This window comes from Emydura macquarii, unplaced genomic scaffold, assembly GCF_026122565.2.
Source record: "Emydura macquarii macquarii isolate MOO-44397 ecotype Brisbane River unplaced genomic scaffold, CSIRO-AGI_Emac_v2 contig_3470, whole genome shotgun sequence".
In the NCBI taxonomy this organism is placed as follows: domain Eukaryota; kingdom Metazoa; phylum Chordata; order Testudines; family Chelidae; genus Emydura; species Emydura macquarii.
Window position 1 is genome coordinate 3,236,353 of NW_027133607.1, and position 15,597 is coordinate 3,251,949.

At 36.9% G+C, this 15,597-nt stretch overlaps 1 protein-coding gene across 1 annotated transcript in view; it reads right to left on the bottom strand.

Annotated features, from left to right (window-relative positions):
- TAF3 (TATA-box binding protein associated factor 3) overlaps nucleotides 1–15,597 on the bottom strand; it is a 139,014-nt gene that overhangs the window by 111,646 nt on the left and 11,771 nt on the right. The window contains exon 2 of the mRNA XM_067534915.1: nucleotides 10,926–11,168. Coding sequence (XP_067391016.1) covers nucleotides 10,926–11,118 — 193 coding nt within the window. The 5' untranslated portion in view covers nucleotides 11,119–11,168. The remainder of the gene's footprint in view (nucleotides 1–10,925; nucleotides 11,169–15,597) is intronic.

The window sequence follows — 15,597 nt, forward strand, 5'->3', positions numbered from 1 at the left end:
TTTAGAGAAATACAAGGATTCATCCTGAATCATAGTAAGTCTTAAATATTTTGCAGATGTTAATCAATAAAATAATGTAATTTGATAAGATTTCTTCGCTCCTACTAAGGAGAAGGTTCTGAACTGCAAGGTAAAACATTAAGCGTGTCTCTTCAAATCTTTAGTTCACACTCACTTGTAGTTTAGTTTTTCCCAGAATCATCTACGTTTCAATCAATGGGCAAGAGGCTCAATCCATTGTGCTTAGGTACTGCCTATGTTTAGGGTCAGCATGAGCCATGTTATCTACTATATCTACACACAGGCAGCAATTTCTAGGTACAGCTAAGCAAGTTAAGAATTACACGGTAGCAAGACAGCAACAGAATTTCTACTTTAAATTTGAAATGCCTTCACCTGTCAGCTAGCCATAGCCTCAATGAAATTTAACAGAACTGTGGAAGGCTCTTAAAAATATTAAGGCTGCAATTTTCAAAGAAGCCTGCAGGAGTCAGATGCCCTAATCCTACTGAATTTCAGTGGGAGTTAGGTGCCTTACTTACTCCCTTAGGTTCCTTTGAAATTCTCAGTACAAGTGTATTAAACAAAATGATAGCAGGTGCTCCCATATAGATTCATATTTAAATCTTCTTATAAAACTATGTGCACTTTTAACCTGTTATATACTACTATAAATACATATATACACACACACACACACACACAAGAGAGAAAAAGGCAAGCAAAGCAATTTTAAAAAGCATTGTGATTGTGTACTATACTGCTTTGAACATGTTAAGCACTAAGTAGTAGTATTAAAATTACTGCCCATGGATTTTTACTGGTTCTCAAATCTGTAAATTCTCTCAAAATACAAGAAACAAATCAAAACTAGATTGCTCTAGTCAAAATCACCTTCAATAGGTCTGTGGCTTTAAAATATTTGAAACAGAAATAAAGCCTCTTTAATGAATGCTTTAAAGTTTCTCATGCAAAACCAAGTGTATCCTTGTTTCATATTTAATTTGCAATAGGATACTCCAGCAACTTAGCTATGAGAGCTTTTTTGGCTAGTGACTAGACGCCTGCTGAGATGGGCTCCATACATAGGTAACATTCTACTGGAGACCAAATCCTCAGAGCAGCATCTCACTCTCCTTTAAAGTTAATCTGAACACACTGGACTCAAGAGGAAATGAAAAGTAAGTTTCTCTCCCTTCCTACGGCACCGGGACTTCCTGAGTTTTGCTGATTGGTCAAGAACTATTATTTCCTCTATGCTATTCCCAATTGTGTCTGTCAGACATAATCAGTGTTGCACACACATAAGTAAAGTGTTAATGTTTAAATATGCCAGGAGCATATTAATATGTAAAAAAAAGTTGGAAAAAGGGTACACATTTTAGGATAAAATAGCTACTATACTGATGTGCAATGCTTTATATATTTAAAATTGCAAAAGGGTTCATTTGCCACTGTGAATGTCCACAAAACCCATAAAAGCTGATAAGAGGAACTACAATTATTCATTATTCTGAACAGTATAAATGGATTATGTGGCACTTCCATTAAATAACACTTCTCAGTCACCAAAAAAGCAGTGCCATCCCAGTACAAATACTTTTATAATATATGAAGAACAGCACCTTTCATCCCGGTGTTATGAATATATAGATATTGCTCCATCCACTATTGAAATGCAGTCCCCTCTGGAATGGAAAAGCAGCAGCCATTTACTACCAGTGTATTTAAGAAGGAAAGAGCAAAAAAGTTTGCCAAGGAAAATGGAGGTATGTAGCAAGTTGAAATTTGTCCAGGACAGTGGAGCTACAATGACTCTCCCATTAGCTGCCATAGGACCATTAAAAACAAAGTGGTCAAACCTTGGCTTACCTTCTCATACAAAATGTTCATGGTGTCTTCACCTAAAACCACGTAAGATACTAGTTTGATTCTAAGAGAAAGGTATGTAACTTACTGCCTCACCAACTGTAGGTCCTGTGTTTCTCAGTCTTGCTCTAAGTCCCAATCATGCTCAACCCATTCAGGTCTGATATCACACCGCAAAGTGGTATGTCTGCAGATATGCTATAGTTATGGAAAGTTCAAATTATCTGAGCCTTTAATCAAAATAGATATAAATGTGTACACCTTTTAAATCATTCAACAGTCTCAGTTATAAAACATCTAATCTCATTCAGAAGAAATCAAGCAATCCAGATATTATAGTCTCAGATAACAGAAACATATAAGCATGCCTAATAGCAGAAACTGCAAAAATGAACCATTCAGAAAGAATACTGAATTATAAACTTTGACATGAACTTCAGTTATCCAAAACCTCCTGTTATCTGAATCAGGGTCATGTCTCCCACTGCCTATTAATCTGAAAATTCCCTATTAACCAAATTTATTTGACAACACCTTCCTTATACTGCATTGAGATAATTAAGGAGGAACTGTCTATGCATTAAATGTAGTTTAATCCATTTTGATATATCCAAAACACTAAGATTCTCTTTATTTGCACAAAGATGAAAACTGGAAGGTTGAGGTTACTCAAAGTGAAGACATGCAGAGGACACTGAAGTTATAGCCAAATTAGCAAATTAAAACGCTATTATACACATTTTATCTGTGTGTGGTAATAGGCAAATAGCTCAAATGTCATCTTTAGGTCAAACTTAAAATATTGGGAGTCAGGATTACTGGGCTGTATTCCTAACTCTGCCACTGATTTGCTTGTAGAGGCACGTGACAAGTCATTTAACAGTTTTAGCCTTGTCTACACTGGAAAAAAATTGGGCCTATAATTCACCACTGATACTAGTAACAGTGGAAGCTGTGGTTTAAATATAGATCAAGCCTACCAGAAGTCTGTCCACACTCTAGCTATTTCTTAGTGTTCCCATGCAAATAGCACAGCCATTGCTGTGGCAACATGAGGATGCTTCATGTAAAAAGGGAATCCTAGCCCCACTTCTCAAAAGTAGGTACATTTATGTGGTACCAATCTCCACCCCACAAAAAGAGGGTAATCCTTCAGCATGTAAAAGAGATTACATTTGTGGATAGGCGAAAGTATGGAAAACAATTCTCTCATTGGTAGATCCAGAATTGTGTTCATGTAGGCAGTTTTTTAAAAGATCTCCATGATAATGCTGAAGTCTGTTAGCATTACATTAGCACACAAGTTCTGAAAAAGAGTAAAATCTGCCGTTTTCTGTTCAGAAACAACCAGGCTCCACATAGGTGCATGGAGTAATTATTTAATAAAGCAGGGATATTTTTCTCACAGTGGATATAAATCTGTAGTTTAGCAGCAATTCCTGACCTTTTACCCACTGGCTGAAGCACCAACTATATTTTCAGAGAATTAAATATTTTGGGAGGTCCCCAGGGAGAAAAGGGGAGAGAAAATTGAGAGCATTAGGAGTGAAAAGAAAAAGGAAAAGGTCCAACATGCTGCAACAACTCAAATATAATGAAGTTACAAGGTCAGCCCTTAAAATAGGTCAACTGCACCTTTCATTTATCCTGTTTTAAACTGCGGCTAGATTTTCCATTCCCCCTCCGGGTCACCAAAAATATTCAGTGCAGTAGGGGAAAAAAAGCCAGAGAAGCTTGAGAATAGGAACATACAAATACCAGACAATAACCTAATTTGAAACATGCTTTCTAAGCCACAAAGGTGTCGGATGCTCCAGATGAAATAAAATCCTCAAGTATAGCAGCAGTACACGGTGTAGAACGCAATGGGGGCTCTAAAAAAGTCATACATTGTCAGCAAAAAGAAAAACTGATACAACATGACAAGTCAAGGAAAGTGACAAAAGTTTTACTGAAAAAGAACCACTAGGAAATTAAAATGACAGTGTTCTATGTTTAAAGTATCCAAGACAATGGAAGCCTTTCATCGTAAAGCCTTGTTTTCTCCCCAAAGAATAATTTCATTATAGCCAAAATTGCGATTTGCACATTACAATGTATTGAAACAATTTAGACTTCCATTCCAATTCAATGTCAATTAATTCACTGTAAGAATGTGGCATGACATGTGAATCATTACTTTTACAGTACATAATTTTAATTTTGAATCCTCAAGAAACGTTAACAAGTTTTAAGTTATTTAAATAGGTCTGGAAAAAATTTTCATCTACACACGGAAGCTTTAAAGGGGCATAGTCAACTTAAAAAACATTTGTCTGAGAACTGTTTACTTACTATTATTACAAGTAACACGTAAGACTACTAAAAATTAAAAAATTAAAAGTATTTTTTCTATTTTTCATTTCACTTTGGATACGACAGCAATTTTTATATACTGTTTCATGATTTATTCTGTAGAACTAGTGTTCACTTCTGTTTGCATGGGTCTTTCACAACAGAGACAAAATATTTTTTAAATTATTAAACCCATTTTTATAACACACAAGTCGATAGAAAAAGTCAGAGGCAGTAAAGAACCTGAAATTAGTTTTAATTCAGTTTTTAAAACTGATTTGAAGTTGGTGTGTCTATCATCCTAAGTATTTTCTGATATTGTACTTCAGTTTTATCTAGATTTTTTTGTTGAGGAAAAGAACATGAGCAAAATTTCTGAAAAATCACAGGTACAGATGAAGACTTTTTGGAATCTATCTATGCCACCCAAAGAGCTACTGGCCCTTCCAAATGTACTTCAAGTTTGACTCCCATAATCCTCATTACAAACCTCCCTTCAGAGGCAGAGGGAGATTTTCAAAGGCACAAAATGCAGTTAGGCACCTCACTCCCATTGACTTTCAGTGGGTATTGCTTACCTAAATTCTAGTTGTGCCTTTGAAAATCCCCCAATTCCCAAGTCTACACAGCCCAACTATGTGGTTGGGTTTGTGCTATGGGTAAAAACTTTATACAGTGCCCACTGAGCTGAATTTTTGTGTATGATGCATACAAAATGAAGATCCTTAGATGAAAATCTATTTGGCCTCTTACTTTACATTTCTGTTCTTTTAAATCTTCCTGTTTTTCCCTGCAGTATTTCTACTGGAACCATGTTTTGGATTATGACACTGTTTCTTGAGGAAAAATAAAGATATATAGTTGTAATTATGAAAACAACTTTATTATTCATGAGAGGAGTTATTTTTATGGTTGTCTAATGGTAAGAATTAAACCACACATTTTCTGTACTTTTTTTGTTGCCATCTCATATTCTCCTTTTCTTTGAAACCTGCCTCTCCTATTGGCTCTTTCCCAATGGCTTTCCTCTGTCTGCTTCTCAAGCTTGGCTGCCTTTCTCATTTTGTCTGTTTCTCCTGTTGCTCCTTCCTTGCTAGATTCATGCACACATGGAGACTCATTCGCACAAAAGCAATCAGTGTCTGACACTTAGCAGAGTGCATGGACTGCTAAAGGAACTTGACACAGAGCTTGCAATACTCAGCAACCAGGCATGGCTAACAGCCAGGAGCAAAGTGTTCCAAGTTGATCCTCTACCAGGGGTGCACACTTCAAATTGGTTGACTACACAGTCAGTACCTGTCTGTTGATATGTGGTGGTGTTTTGCATAACCTAGTATACTGGAATAGCTCTGCTGAAAATAGCATTGCTGCTTTTAAACCATCACTGCAGTTTAATGAAGTTATATGCCACAGGATTAAATGGGAGGGAAAGGAAGAGAGTAGAAAGCTGCAAACAAAGAAAGAACAATGACAGAGAAACCTAGTTTATCAAATGGCAAAGTCAATACCCAGATATTCCTTTTTAGGCATCTAGAAATTTCACCACATGCTGTTTAAAAAGTTACTGGCTTTGTTTAACCCTTGAGGAAACCAGGGATTGAAATTACATTGGTTTGAGATCCAAGACTTGCTATATCCAGTTCTGGACCAGAGCCAAAAAAAGCACTGCTAGACTGAGAGGCCAGTGACAGTTTCAAAATCTGATATATCAAACCACTGGAGCTACACACTAATGCTTTATACCACTGTGAGGCTTAATGCTTTATACAATTACATTTCTAGCACTAGTAGGCCCATGATATCATCAGACCTGAAAATCATGTTATTTTGATTACCATCTTGCTTTTCCATACCTCTCTTCAATTCCAATGTGATTTTTAGCAGCTAATATCTTACAAACAACTAAAGATAGTTTAATAAGTTATATAATTTGACAGCTGGGTTTCCATGCTTTCAGGTGCAATGAGCACTAGTTTCTGGTGGTTATTAGGGTCTAATATCACATCAGCACTAAAGCAGGAGACAAGCTAGACTATAATCAGAGTGACATTTTTAAGCTCTGGCCTGCCTTGGGAAGACATGCCAGACAAAATTACAAATAAATCAGGATAAGTAAATTATGCCCAGAACTGGTCCCGAATCAGTTATTTGAAACATGAAGCTAGCTCTTGAATATGTACTATCAAGGATTAAAGGCCCCAAAACTTAACCCCCACTACAAATTACATTTGTTTTAAAATAACCTCCAATGGCAGGGGCTAAGGAACAAGAGGCAGAGGATTCAGAAACATTCCAAAACAAGAGCTAAAGCTGTCTTTTGCTCCCGGGGAACTAGGAAGAAGAACAGAGACTACAATTGTACTCAGTAGGCAGAACTTCTTGCATTTTCCCTTCATGCCCCTCTGGAGCAACCATGCACAATCAGCTCCAGAAAGCAACAAATGCACTAGGCACCATTAAGGCTAAGTGGTCATTAAAGAACTAACGAGATGCCCTGAAAAACTTGGACTGATGCAAATACAGAAAAACATTAAAAAATGCTGCACACTCAAGAGTATATTAGATACATATTTTCCTCCCCCTCATCCCAGTGCAAGAACTAGACAAAATGTACCTTTAAAAAAAAACCCAAAAAACAAACCAAAATGAGGAGAGGGCTGTGGGGACACAACACATTGTACAGTCATAGTTTAAAAAAAAATACAATCATATCAATTTAGAATTGGGTTCTACATTGCTAAGAGACAGGTTCTGTGGCCTGCAATGTGCAAGAGGTCAGACAAGATGATCAAGATGGTCCTTTCTGCCCTTAAAGTCTATGAGTCAGGGTTACTACGGCATATGTAGAATCAGACTTTGAGACAGGTGAATTTTTTTTTAAATTTGGAGGAACTATGCTGTACAGTATCTAGTACAGTGGGGGTCTGGCCTGTAGGTGCTACAACAATACAAATACTAATTTATTATTATTATTCTCTGGAGATGAGTATCTAGACATTTTTAAGTGGCCTAATTTTTCTTCATACTCTATTACTTCAACTGAAACACCAGCGTCATAGAAATTGGTTGATATTATTGGAAAAGTTTATGTTCTTCTGCATTAAAGCATGATAAATAAAGCATGACCATCATGTTTTGCAACCAATTTATTTTTTCTCAAAAAAAATTAATCTATTTTACAAGTTCACCATGAACATTACAGTGACAACAGCACTAAAACATCTCAGTAAAAACAAAAGAGGGAATAACTAAAAATAGGCAGACAGTGAAGATCATGATACACTGGCATAAAATTTTACCCGAAGTTTTAGTTGTAAAAACACTACTAAAACCCCAACATCAAACATGGTAATGATGAATAAGATTGTATTATAGAAATGTGTATTTACACACACATCCATATAATTTATACACTTGACATATATGCCAAGTCTTCTAGCTAAAGCTAATGAAATATGGTACTCTAGGTTTAATACAAGGAGCCACATTCTGCTTTCAGTTACAATACTTAGAGGAGAATTTGGCCCGAAGTACTAACCTCACATCTAATGCTAAATGGCAGAGACAGGTCATGAAAATCTAGCTGCCTTTTCACTGCATAGCACATTACTATCAAGTACAGCTATAAGAGTGAGTGTTCCAATTCCAGCATTTCTAACGGGTGAGCATACGTGAACAGAGCAGAATAAAATTTTGTTTTAATGACTTTTGGTAATAAGATTGACAAAATAATTAAGTAAGCAGGCAAAGTAACTGAACAGACTGTATACCTTATATGCTACACCACTGATTCTGAAGTGGCAATATGTTATTTGCAGGCACAGGAAACAACTTCAGTTTTAAGAAGTGGGCTAGCAACACCTACTGGTCATGCTACATATTAAACAGTTTTTGATGCAAATATTCTCTAAAAAATGAATGTGAAAAATCTAAACTTTTGTATTATTACAGAAGTGACTAATTACAATTACATAATACTTATTGGTACTGATATCTGAATATCCATAAAAAATAATTTAATCAAAACCTGAATGAGCTCAGCCCTAGTCCTTAATATCAAATTGAATGTAACCTTACAGTTTTCAAATACTGCCTTAAAATGAGTAAAATTCAAGTTTCATATGACCCACAATATTCACCTCGCCTCACTTCATCATTCTGTGTAGCTATATCTCTGTCGCCCACATGAAGTCATTCAACACATTAAACTATTAAATTTAACTGTAGACACATACAGAAGTTTTCTACTTCTATAAAATCAGCTGACAATGCAGTCGATTTCTGCATCATGTGATTCTTAAGACAGTGTTTTCGAGGGATAGTTCCATATCATTTCAGAAAAGAAATTACGTCCAAACTTTATTTGCTAATAAAGTAGTGCCGGATGTAGAGGACCTCTCCTCCTGATCCATTTCACATACCCCAAAAATAATGGGCTGAAAATAGTTATGAACTCTTTTTAAAAAAACATATAATTCCACTAAATTCCAAATGTTCCATATTAGGAAAATGCCCTAAACCATACTTAAGTATGGTACAGCAACTATAACAGTTATGTTCAATGTAAAACTTGTTTAAATGTATATCAAGTCCTTTATTCATTTAAAAAACTGTGCTCGTAGTCCCTCTGGTACACTAGCCTTGGGCATTAGAAGTTTTCCTGGTTCCCGTCCAACTTGGGAAATAATATCTTCTTGCTTCAGGTGTTAAAAGGATTCCTACAATATTTATAAGGACTGCTCTAATCTAACTCCTGGATCTAACTTGCAAGAGAAAAAATGTAGAAATTACTTACAAAGAAAAGCACAATTTGCCATCATATTTGGTCTCATTTTGTATTCAGCTGTAATGCCATATTGAGTTTGTAATATTCATTATGTCTCTCCTATATATTGATATTCTGCTACAGCTACATTGAGTCCTTCTTGGACTTGATCTCTCTACTACACTTCAAAGCCAACATTTATAAAAGTGGCTAGGATTCTGGATGCCTGATTTAAGTCACTTTAAAGTAGCCTAATTTTAACAGGGTAGATCTGCAGAACCATCTGAAAAATCAGGCCTCTTTAAGGTGTCTCAAGTTAAATCACAAATTGAGATACACAAAATCACTACTTGCTGTTGAAGATCTTGACATAATTCTATAGGGTTTCCTTACAATTATTTTTCAGCTATGCTATGGTTACATCTTGCTTTATATTTTTCTGCTTTCTTTGAAGAGTTCATTTAAAAAAAAAGTTTTAAAAAGCAAACCTTTTATCAAGCCTCCCAATGAAGAGAATTTAATCCCTTTCAGCTTTGAGCAATATTTTCACCACTAAAATTTTACTTTTGGTTATGTTAAGTCAATAAATATCAAAATATTTCTCGTGTCAATAATTGCTAAAAACCTTTGCCTTTTAGGCAATGAAAGTAAATCTGAAGGCTGCAGACCTGAAAAATATTTATTAGGGCATTCTTCTGATTTCAGAAAACTGTTCCTAACCTTCTACCCAAATAATAAAATTATTGTATTTATTATTTGTATTTTTGTAGCACTTAGGAGCCCCAGTATATGGACCAGGACTCTGTTGTGCTAGGCAGTATAAATATCAGAAACAGAACAACAACAACGGTGCACATCTTTTGTGGCAGAACAACAACAGGATTTACGTCACGTTGTCAATAAAGGGAAATAATTTTCTTATGTTACTGGGGTTTTCTGCCTACATTTCAACATTTAGTGTCTCAGGGCTTATGGACTAAGTTCTTCAGTGAGGCCTTATGTATGATACACATTCTATTCCACATTATTTACTTCAGAAGGAGTAAATGTCTCATTAGAATTCTGTCTAACTGTATTCACAGCAAGCATTTTGTTCTATTTGGTATATTTCTTCCTAACCCACAGTTTATACACACTTAGAAAATATTATTATTTGTAATTGTCATTAAAGAACAGTCAATTTATGTGACACCTATGATTTTTTTTTTACCTTCTATTGTTGGTTAAGACCCAAGATTCTTGTACAGAAGATTACAAAAACATTTCCTTCCCTTTTTCCCCTTTCAATTACTGTTATAATTAACACAAGATTACTGCAGCTGACAGAGAAAAAATGTTTCTCTATTTCTCAGCATTTTCTGTATAGGGATTTTCACTTTCTTTCCCCATTTGTATGTCTCTTTCATACAACAGGAGAGAGGAGATGATTTGAAAATAGAAAAGTGTGACTGTAAAACCATAAAAACTGGCAGAGGGACTCAGAGGCAAGTGTAGTACCTGAAACAACTTTTACTTCAGTTTCTTAAATTAACTTCATTTCATGTTGGCAACAGATTTTTAAACAGTAGGTTGAAGAGAGAAAGAATGGTTCTGTCACCTGAGAGAGGTGTTGTGAGGTTTAATTCATTAACTTATATAATGACCTGAGATCCTTAGATAAAGAGTATTACAGAAATGCAAAGTATTTTAACACTGATTTCCTCTGATGCAAAGTGCAGTAAAAGTGGAAAATAGAAATATAACTTTAACCACATTACTGCTCTTTTTATTTTTGCATGATGATTTAATATCATCCTGATTGTACTTCACTATTTGTGCAGTTCCCGAATGGGTGCTTTATAAAACCACTGTTATTGGTGGTGCAATTTGGGCAGCTTAAAGGAAACGTAAACAAATATGTAAATACTGAAAAACAAATAAAGACCAAAAAGGAAAAAAATTGTTAATTTCGCACCTTCTTGAGATGAGACAATAGGTGGCATGTAATCAGGAATGTACTCCTTCCTCTCTTCGGCATCTTTGCTTCCAGGCTGGGGAAATTGTAGGACATTGTTCTTGCTGACAGGAAATGAAGGGATTTGATGTGGGAAAGTGACAGGTTCAATATTGTGTATGTAATCTTCCAGCTCATGCAGGTTAACCCCCATAAGTTTGAAGGCTTCACCTACATCATCCAAAATTGGATCTGTGCGGCCATCTGTAAACAAAAAGGAATTTTAGTAAAAATCTATTCTAAAGTACTTTGACTTCGTTTTGTAATGAACAATATAACTATGTTCAGTACACAGGAAATTTCCCTTTGTCAGAAGTAAAAAATTGATCATTTAAACTTTTATTAACCTAACAGCAGCTAAAAAATGGCTAAATGCAACGTATTTGGCTAAAACCAAATATATTACTTATTCACAGTAAAGATCTTACTTTTATGTGGTGCCTTTTCTTCAAATGGAACCTATAATGTTTTATAAATTAGATCTATAGTATTCACTTCATTCACTAGGCTAAAGCACCTTTGGGGGGGAAAACACAGCTCAAAGCATACAATGCTACACAACAGTTTAGGTCAGAAAAGAAGGATACTGTATCCCACTCAGACTGCGGGGTGGAATTTCGGTTAGGAGAATGTAATTCCCTAAGTTGCAATTTCTGTAGGACACCATGGCTAAAACTTCTTTCTTGTGAAAAGCATTCTGAGAGTTTTACTGGCCACGTGGTCAGGACCTTGGTTTAATAATACCACATCCAAAGACAAGCAACACAGTGTTTCCTATCACTATGCCAGGACCTACTACCTATTGACTCCCCAACACCACTTCCACCATCTATTGTGTTTTTCCTCTACAGTTCTCCCACAAGTATTAGCCTGGAGTGCCCCCACTTCACTCATGTGATTAAAACACAAAGGACAGTATCCTTCAAAATGCAGGAACATACACTAATCTCTTTCATTAACATCTCAGTAACACTGACTGCTCCACATACTGATAGGAACATAGGAATTGCTATACTGGATCAGACCCAAGGTCCATCTCATCCAGTATCTGGTATCCAACAGTGGCCAGCACCAGATGCTTCAAAAAAAATGAGTAAGAACTTCACAGTAGGCAGATGTGGGATAGTCTGTCTCTCTCTTTAGGTCTCATGCTAATCTCTAACAGTTAACTGTCAAACATTAAAGCATGAGGTTTAATAACCCTTTCAAAAACTTTGTTAACAAGCATATCCATAATTATAATAATGCTATCTACATAAATGTTCATAAACGATCTTAAAGTGCAATTCTCTTCAGCGTTATTACATAAAATTGGCACTCTACCACTGAAGAAATATGTTTATCAGGTATATTCAGAATCATAGCGGCTACTGGTAGTAATGTAAATATTGGTATGGGTTTTTTTGGTTTGTTTGTTCTTTTTTGTTGTTTTTTAATAACTTTTTACTCCTGTTTCAAACAACAATCTCGGTATTCCAACTCTCCCCATCTCGAAAAGGGATGTACCAGGGTTTTTTCCTCTCATCTTTTGTCTTGTTTATTCAGAATGAAAGCTCTTTAGGACAAGGGCTGTCCCTTATTATGTGTTTGCACAATGTCTAGCACAATAGGATGCTAATCTCTGCTGGAGCCTTTAAGTGCCACTATAATACAAGTAGACATCAACTACACCCTCCATTTGCTCAGCTTAAGTTCCCAGGCACAGTTTACTGAGCCTGATAGTAAGAAAAAACACCTTTTTACTTGTTTCCTGAGCAAATCTGACCTAGCAAATTATTGAATAATAAACATGAAATCTTGCAATGCCATTTTTTATTCACTCTTCAGACAAGAAACATGTTAATGTCAAGTAGGGAAAGATAGATGTAACTTTACCAAATGTTTTACTGAGCTCAAAGTGTCAAAATCTAATGGATAAAGTGGAAGAAAGGTTGTCACGGCTAAAGTGACAGATGATGGACATTGCTGAGACTCAGTCATGAACCTGCTCGTGGGCGGGTCAGAACTCTGGGCATTCTGCATTGACCTAGAGTGACACCGTAGTCGAGCAACATCTTGATAGACTCCGCTGCTCTATTCAGGAACAGCACCAGCCAAACTCAACCCAAGAAGGGGGCTAGACAAGGTGCCCTAAAAATTACTTATCCCAAACAGCCCTGACCAGTTACCACAGCTGGAGGGTATCACATCATGGGATCAAAATTCAAACAAATCTCAAAAAAGATGTTTTTTGTCTCCATGTTGCAACATGGAATGTCCATATACTCTTTGACCATCCAAACCAAATTGATTGTCCCATCAGGTGGATGGTTCTGGTAGCTCAAGAGCTTGAAAGATATCTTATTGACATTATGGCACTGAGCGGGATGCAACTTACTGAAGAGGGTCAACTGACTGAGCAGAGTGTTGAGTACACCTTCTTCTGGAAAGGACACCCACAAAACAAGCCCATGACACAGGAGTCGGCTTTGCTATCAGAATCTCATTTCTCATTTGGACAGCCTACCCCTTGATATAAATGACAGATTGATGAAGCTCCAACTATCCCTGAGAGGTGGATGTTACGCTTCACCAATCATTGCTTATGCACGGACAATGACTAACTCTGATGAGGATAAGGAGGAATTTTATTCTGAATTAAATGACCTGATCTGACAGACTGCCCATGAAGACAAGTTAATTATTTTAGATTACTTTAATGCTCATATTGGCCATGATGATTCTATGTGGTGTGGCATACTTGGCAAACATGGCATCGACAAGATGAACAGCAATGGTCTACTTCTGCTGATGGCATGTGCCATGCACCATCTAGTTATTACAAACACTTACACTTCCCAACAAATATAAAATGACCTAGATACCACCTTCACTCATGTCACTGGCATCTAATTGATTATGTGTTGGTCTGACAGTGGGACCTACGAGATGTGCACATAACTCAGATATTACCGGAGCTGATTGTTGGACTGACCACCATCTTGTTCGAGCAAAGCTTTGCCTCTCCATTTGGCTGAAAATGAGTAAATACCCACCAGTTAATATTGCCCAGGTGAATGATCAACACAACTATATACTGTTTTAGAAACTTTTCCAACAATCAGTGATGACTTCTCTGCCAAATGGGTGCTGGGTATATAAAATGCTGTCATGCAGACTAGTGTGACAATAATGATCCTGAAATATTGACTCTCCTCAATGTGAATCAATAAACACATGCCACACTGTTAGCTGATCCACTCTCTGGGTCAAAAAAAGGTCAGATATAGGGTAGGTTGCAGTACACACCAACATAAAACTCCACCAAGTGCAAAATATGTGAACAACTTAATAATTCACCTGCTGTTCCTGATGAATTGCTAGATAATATCAACACTGCTGAGGTGTTGAAGACCATTCATGTAATGAAAAAAAATTAATCCCCTGGTCCTGATGCCATTCCAGCTGACGCTTTCAAACAAGGAGGAAATCTTCTCATTGACAAGCTCTTCGAATAATTTTTACATGTGTGGCTCCAAGAAATTATACCACAACAACTGAAAGATGCCAACAAAGTCACCATTTATAAGCGTAAAGTCTCAAAGTACGACTGTAGTAACTACAGCGGTATCTCTTTGCTATCTGCGGCCGGCAGGATTTGTGCATGGAACCTCTTGAACCAACTCCTGGCCCAAATCATTGCGAATGTTCTATCTGAGTCACAGTGCAGTTTTTGTGCTCAGCGGAGCATTGTTGACGTAATCTTCATCATTAAACAATTACAGGAAAAATGTCGCACACAGCATCAACTTTTGTACTAGGGATGTAAATATTGGTTACAAAAGGTAACCATTTAAACTATTAAAATTATATCGGTTAACCGTTTAACCAGTATAATTTTGTGTTGTCCCCCCCATACCCAGCTCCTTCCCTCAGTCCCCAGGTAGCGCTCCCAGCCCAGCTCCGCAGGAGATCCCCTTTCTAGGACCTGTGGTCCCCAGTGTTCCGCAGCAGTGCATTCCGAAGTGCCTGCACCAAGGCCTGAGCCTTTCTGGGCAACAGCAGCAGGGCAGCCACCTCCACCATGGCCCGTCACACAGTCACTATGGAGACAAAGAGCCCGCACCACCGGTTAACCCCCAAGCCACCAGTTAACCAATAAATATTAGTCTGAACAGTAAGACTAATACTTATCAATTTACCGTTTAACCTTTTAGTAGTTTTACATCCCTACTTTATACATCGTTTCTTGGTCTAACTAAGGTATTCAATACATTCAACCACACTGCCCTCTAGAAATTGCTCACTAAATTTGGAGCTCCCAACAAATTTATTAGCATCATTCGGCAATTCCATGAAGGCATGGCTGGAAAAGTTAGCGCTGATAGTGATCTAACAGATCCATTTCCAACCACAAATGGGATGAAGCAGACATGTGTCCTTACTCCTAGACTATTTAGTCTATTCTTTGCTGTGGTGCTAGAGGAAGCTCTTCATGGTGCTTCAAATGGTATTGTTATACACTTCTGCAGTGGTAAGCTCTTCTTTCTTTCCCGTTTACAACATCAAGATTGTAGAAGCATTGATTCAGGAACTGCTATATGCTGATGATTGTGCCTTGATGACACACACTGAAACAGCACTACGAGATCTT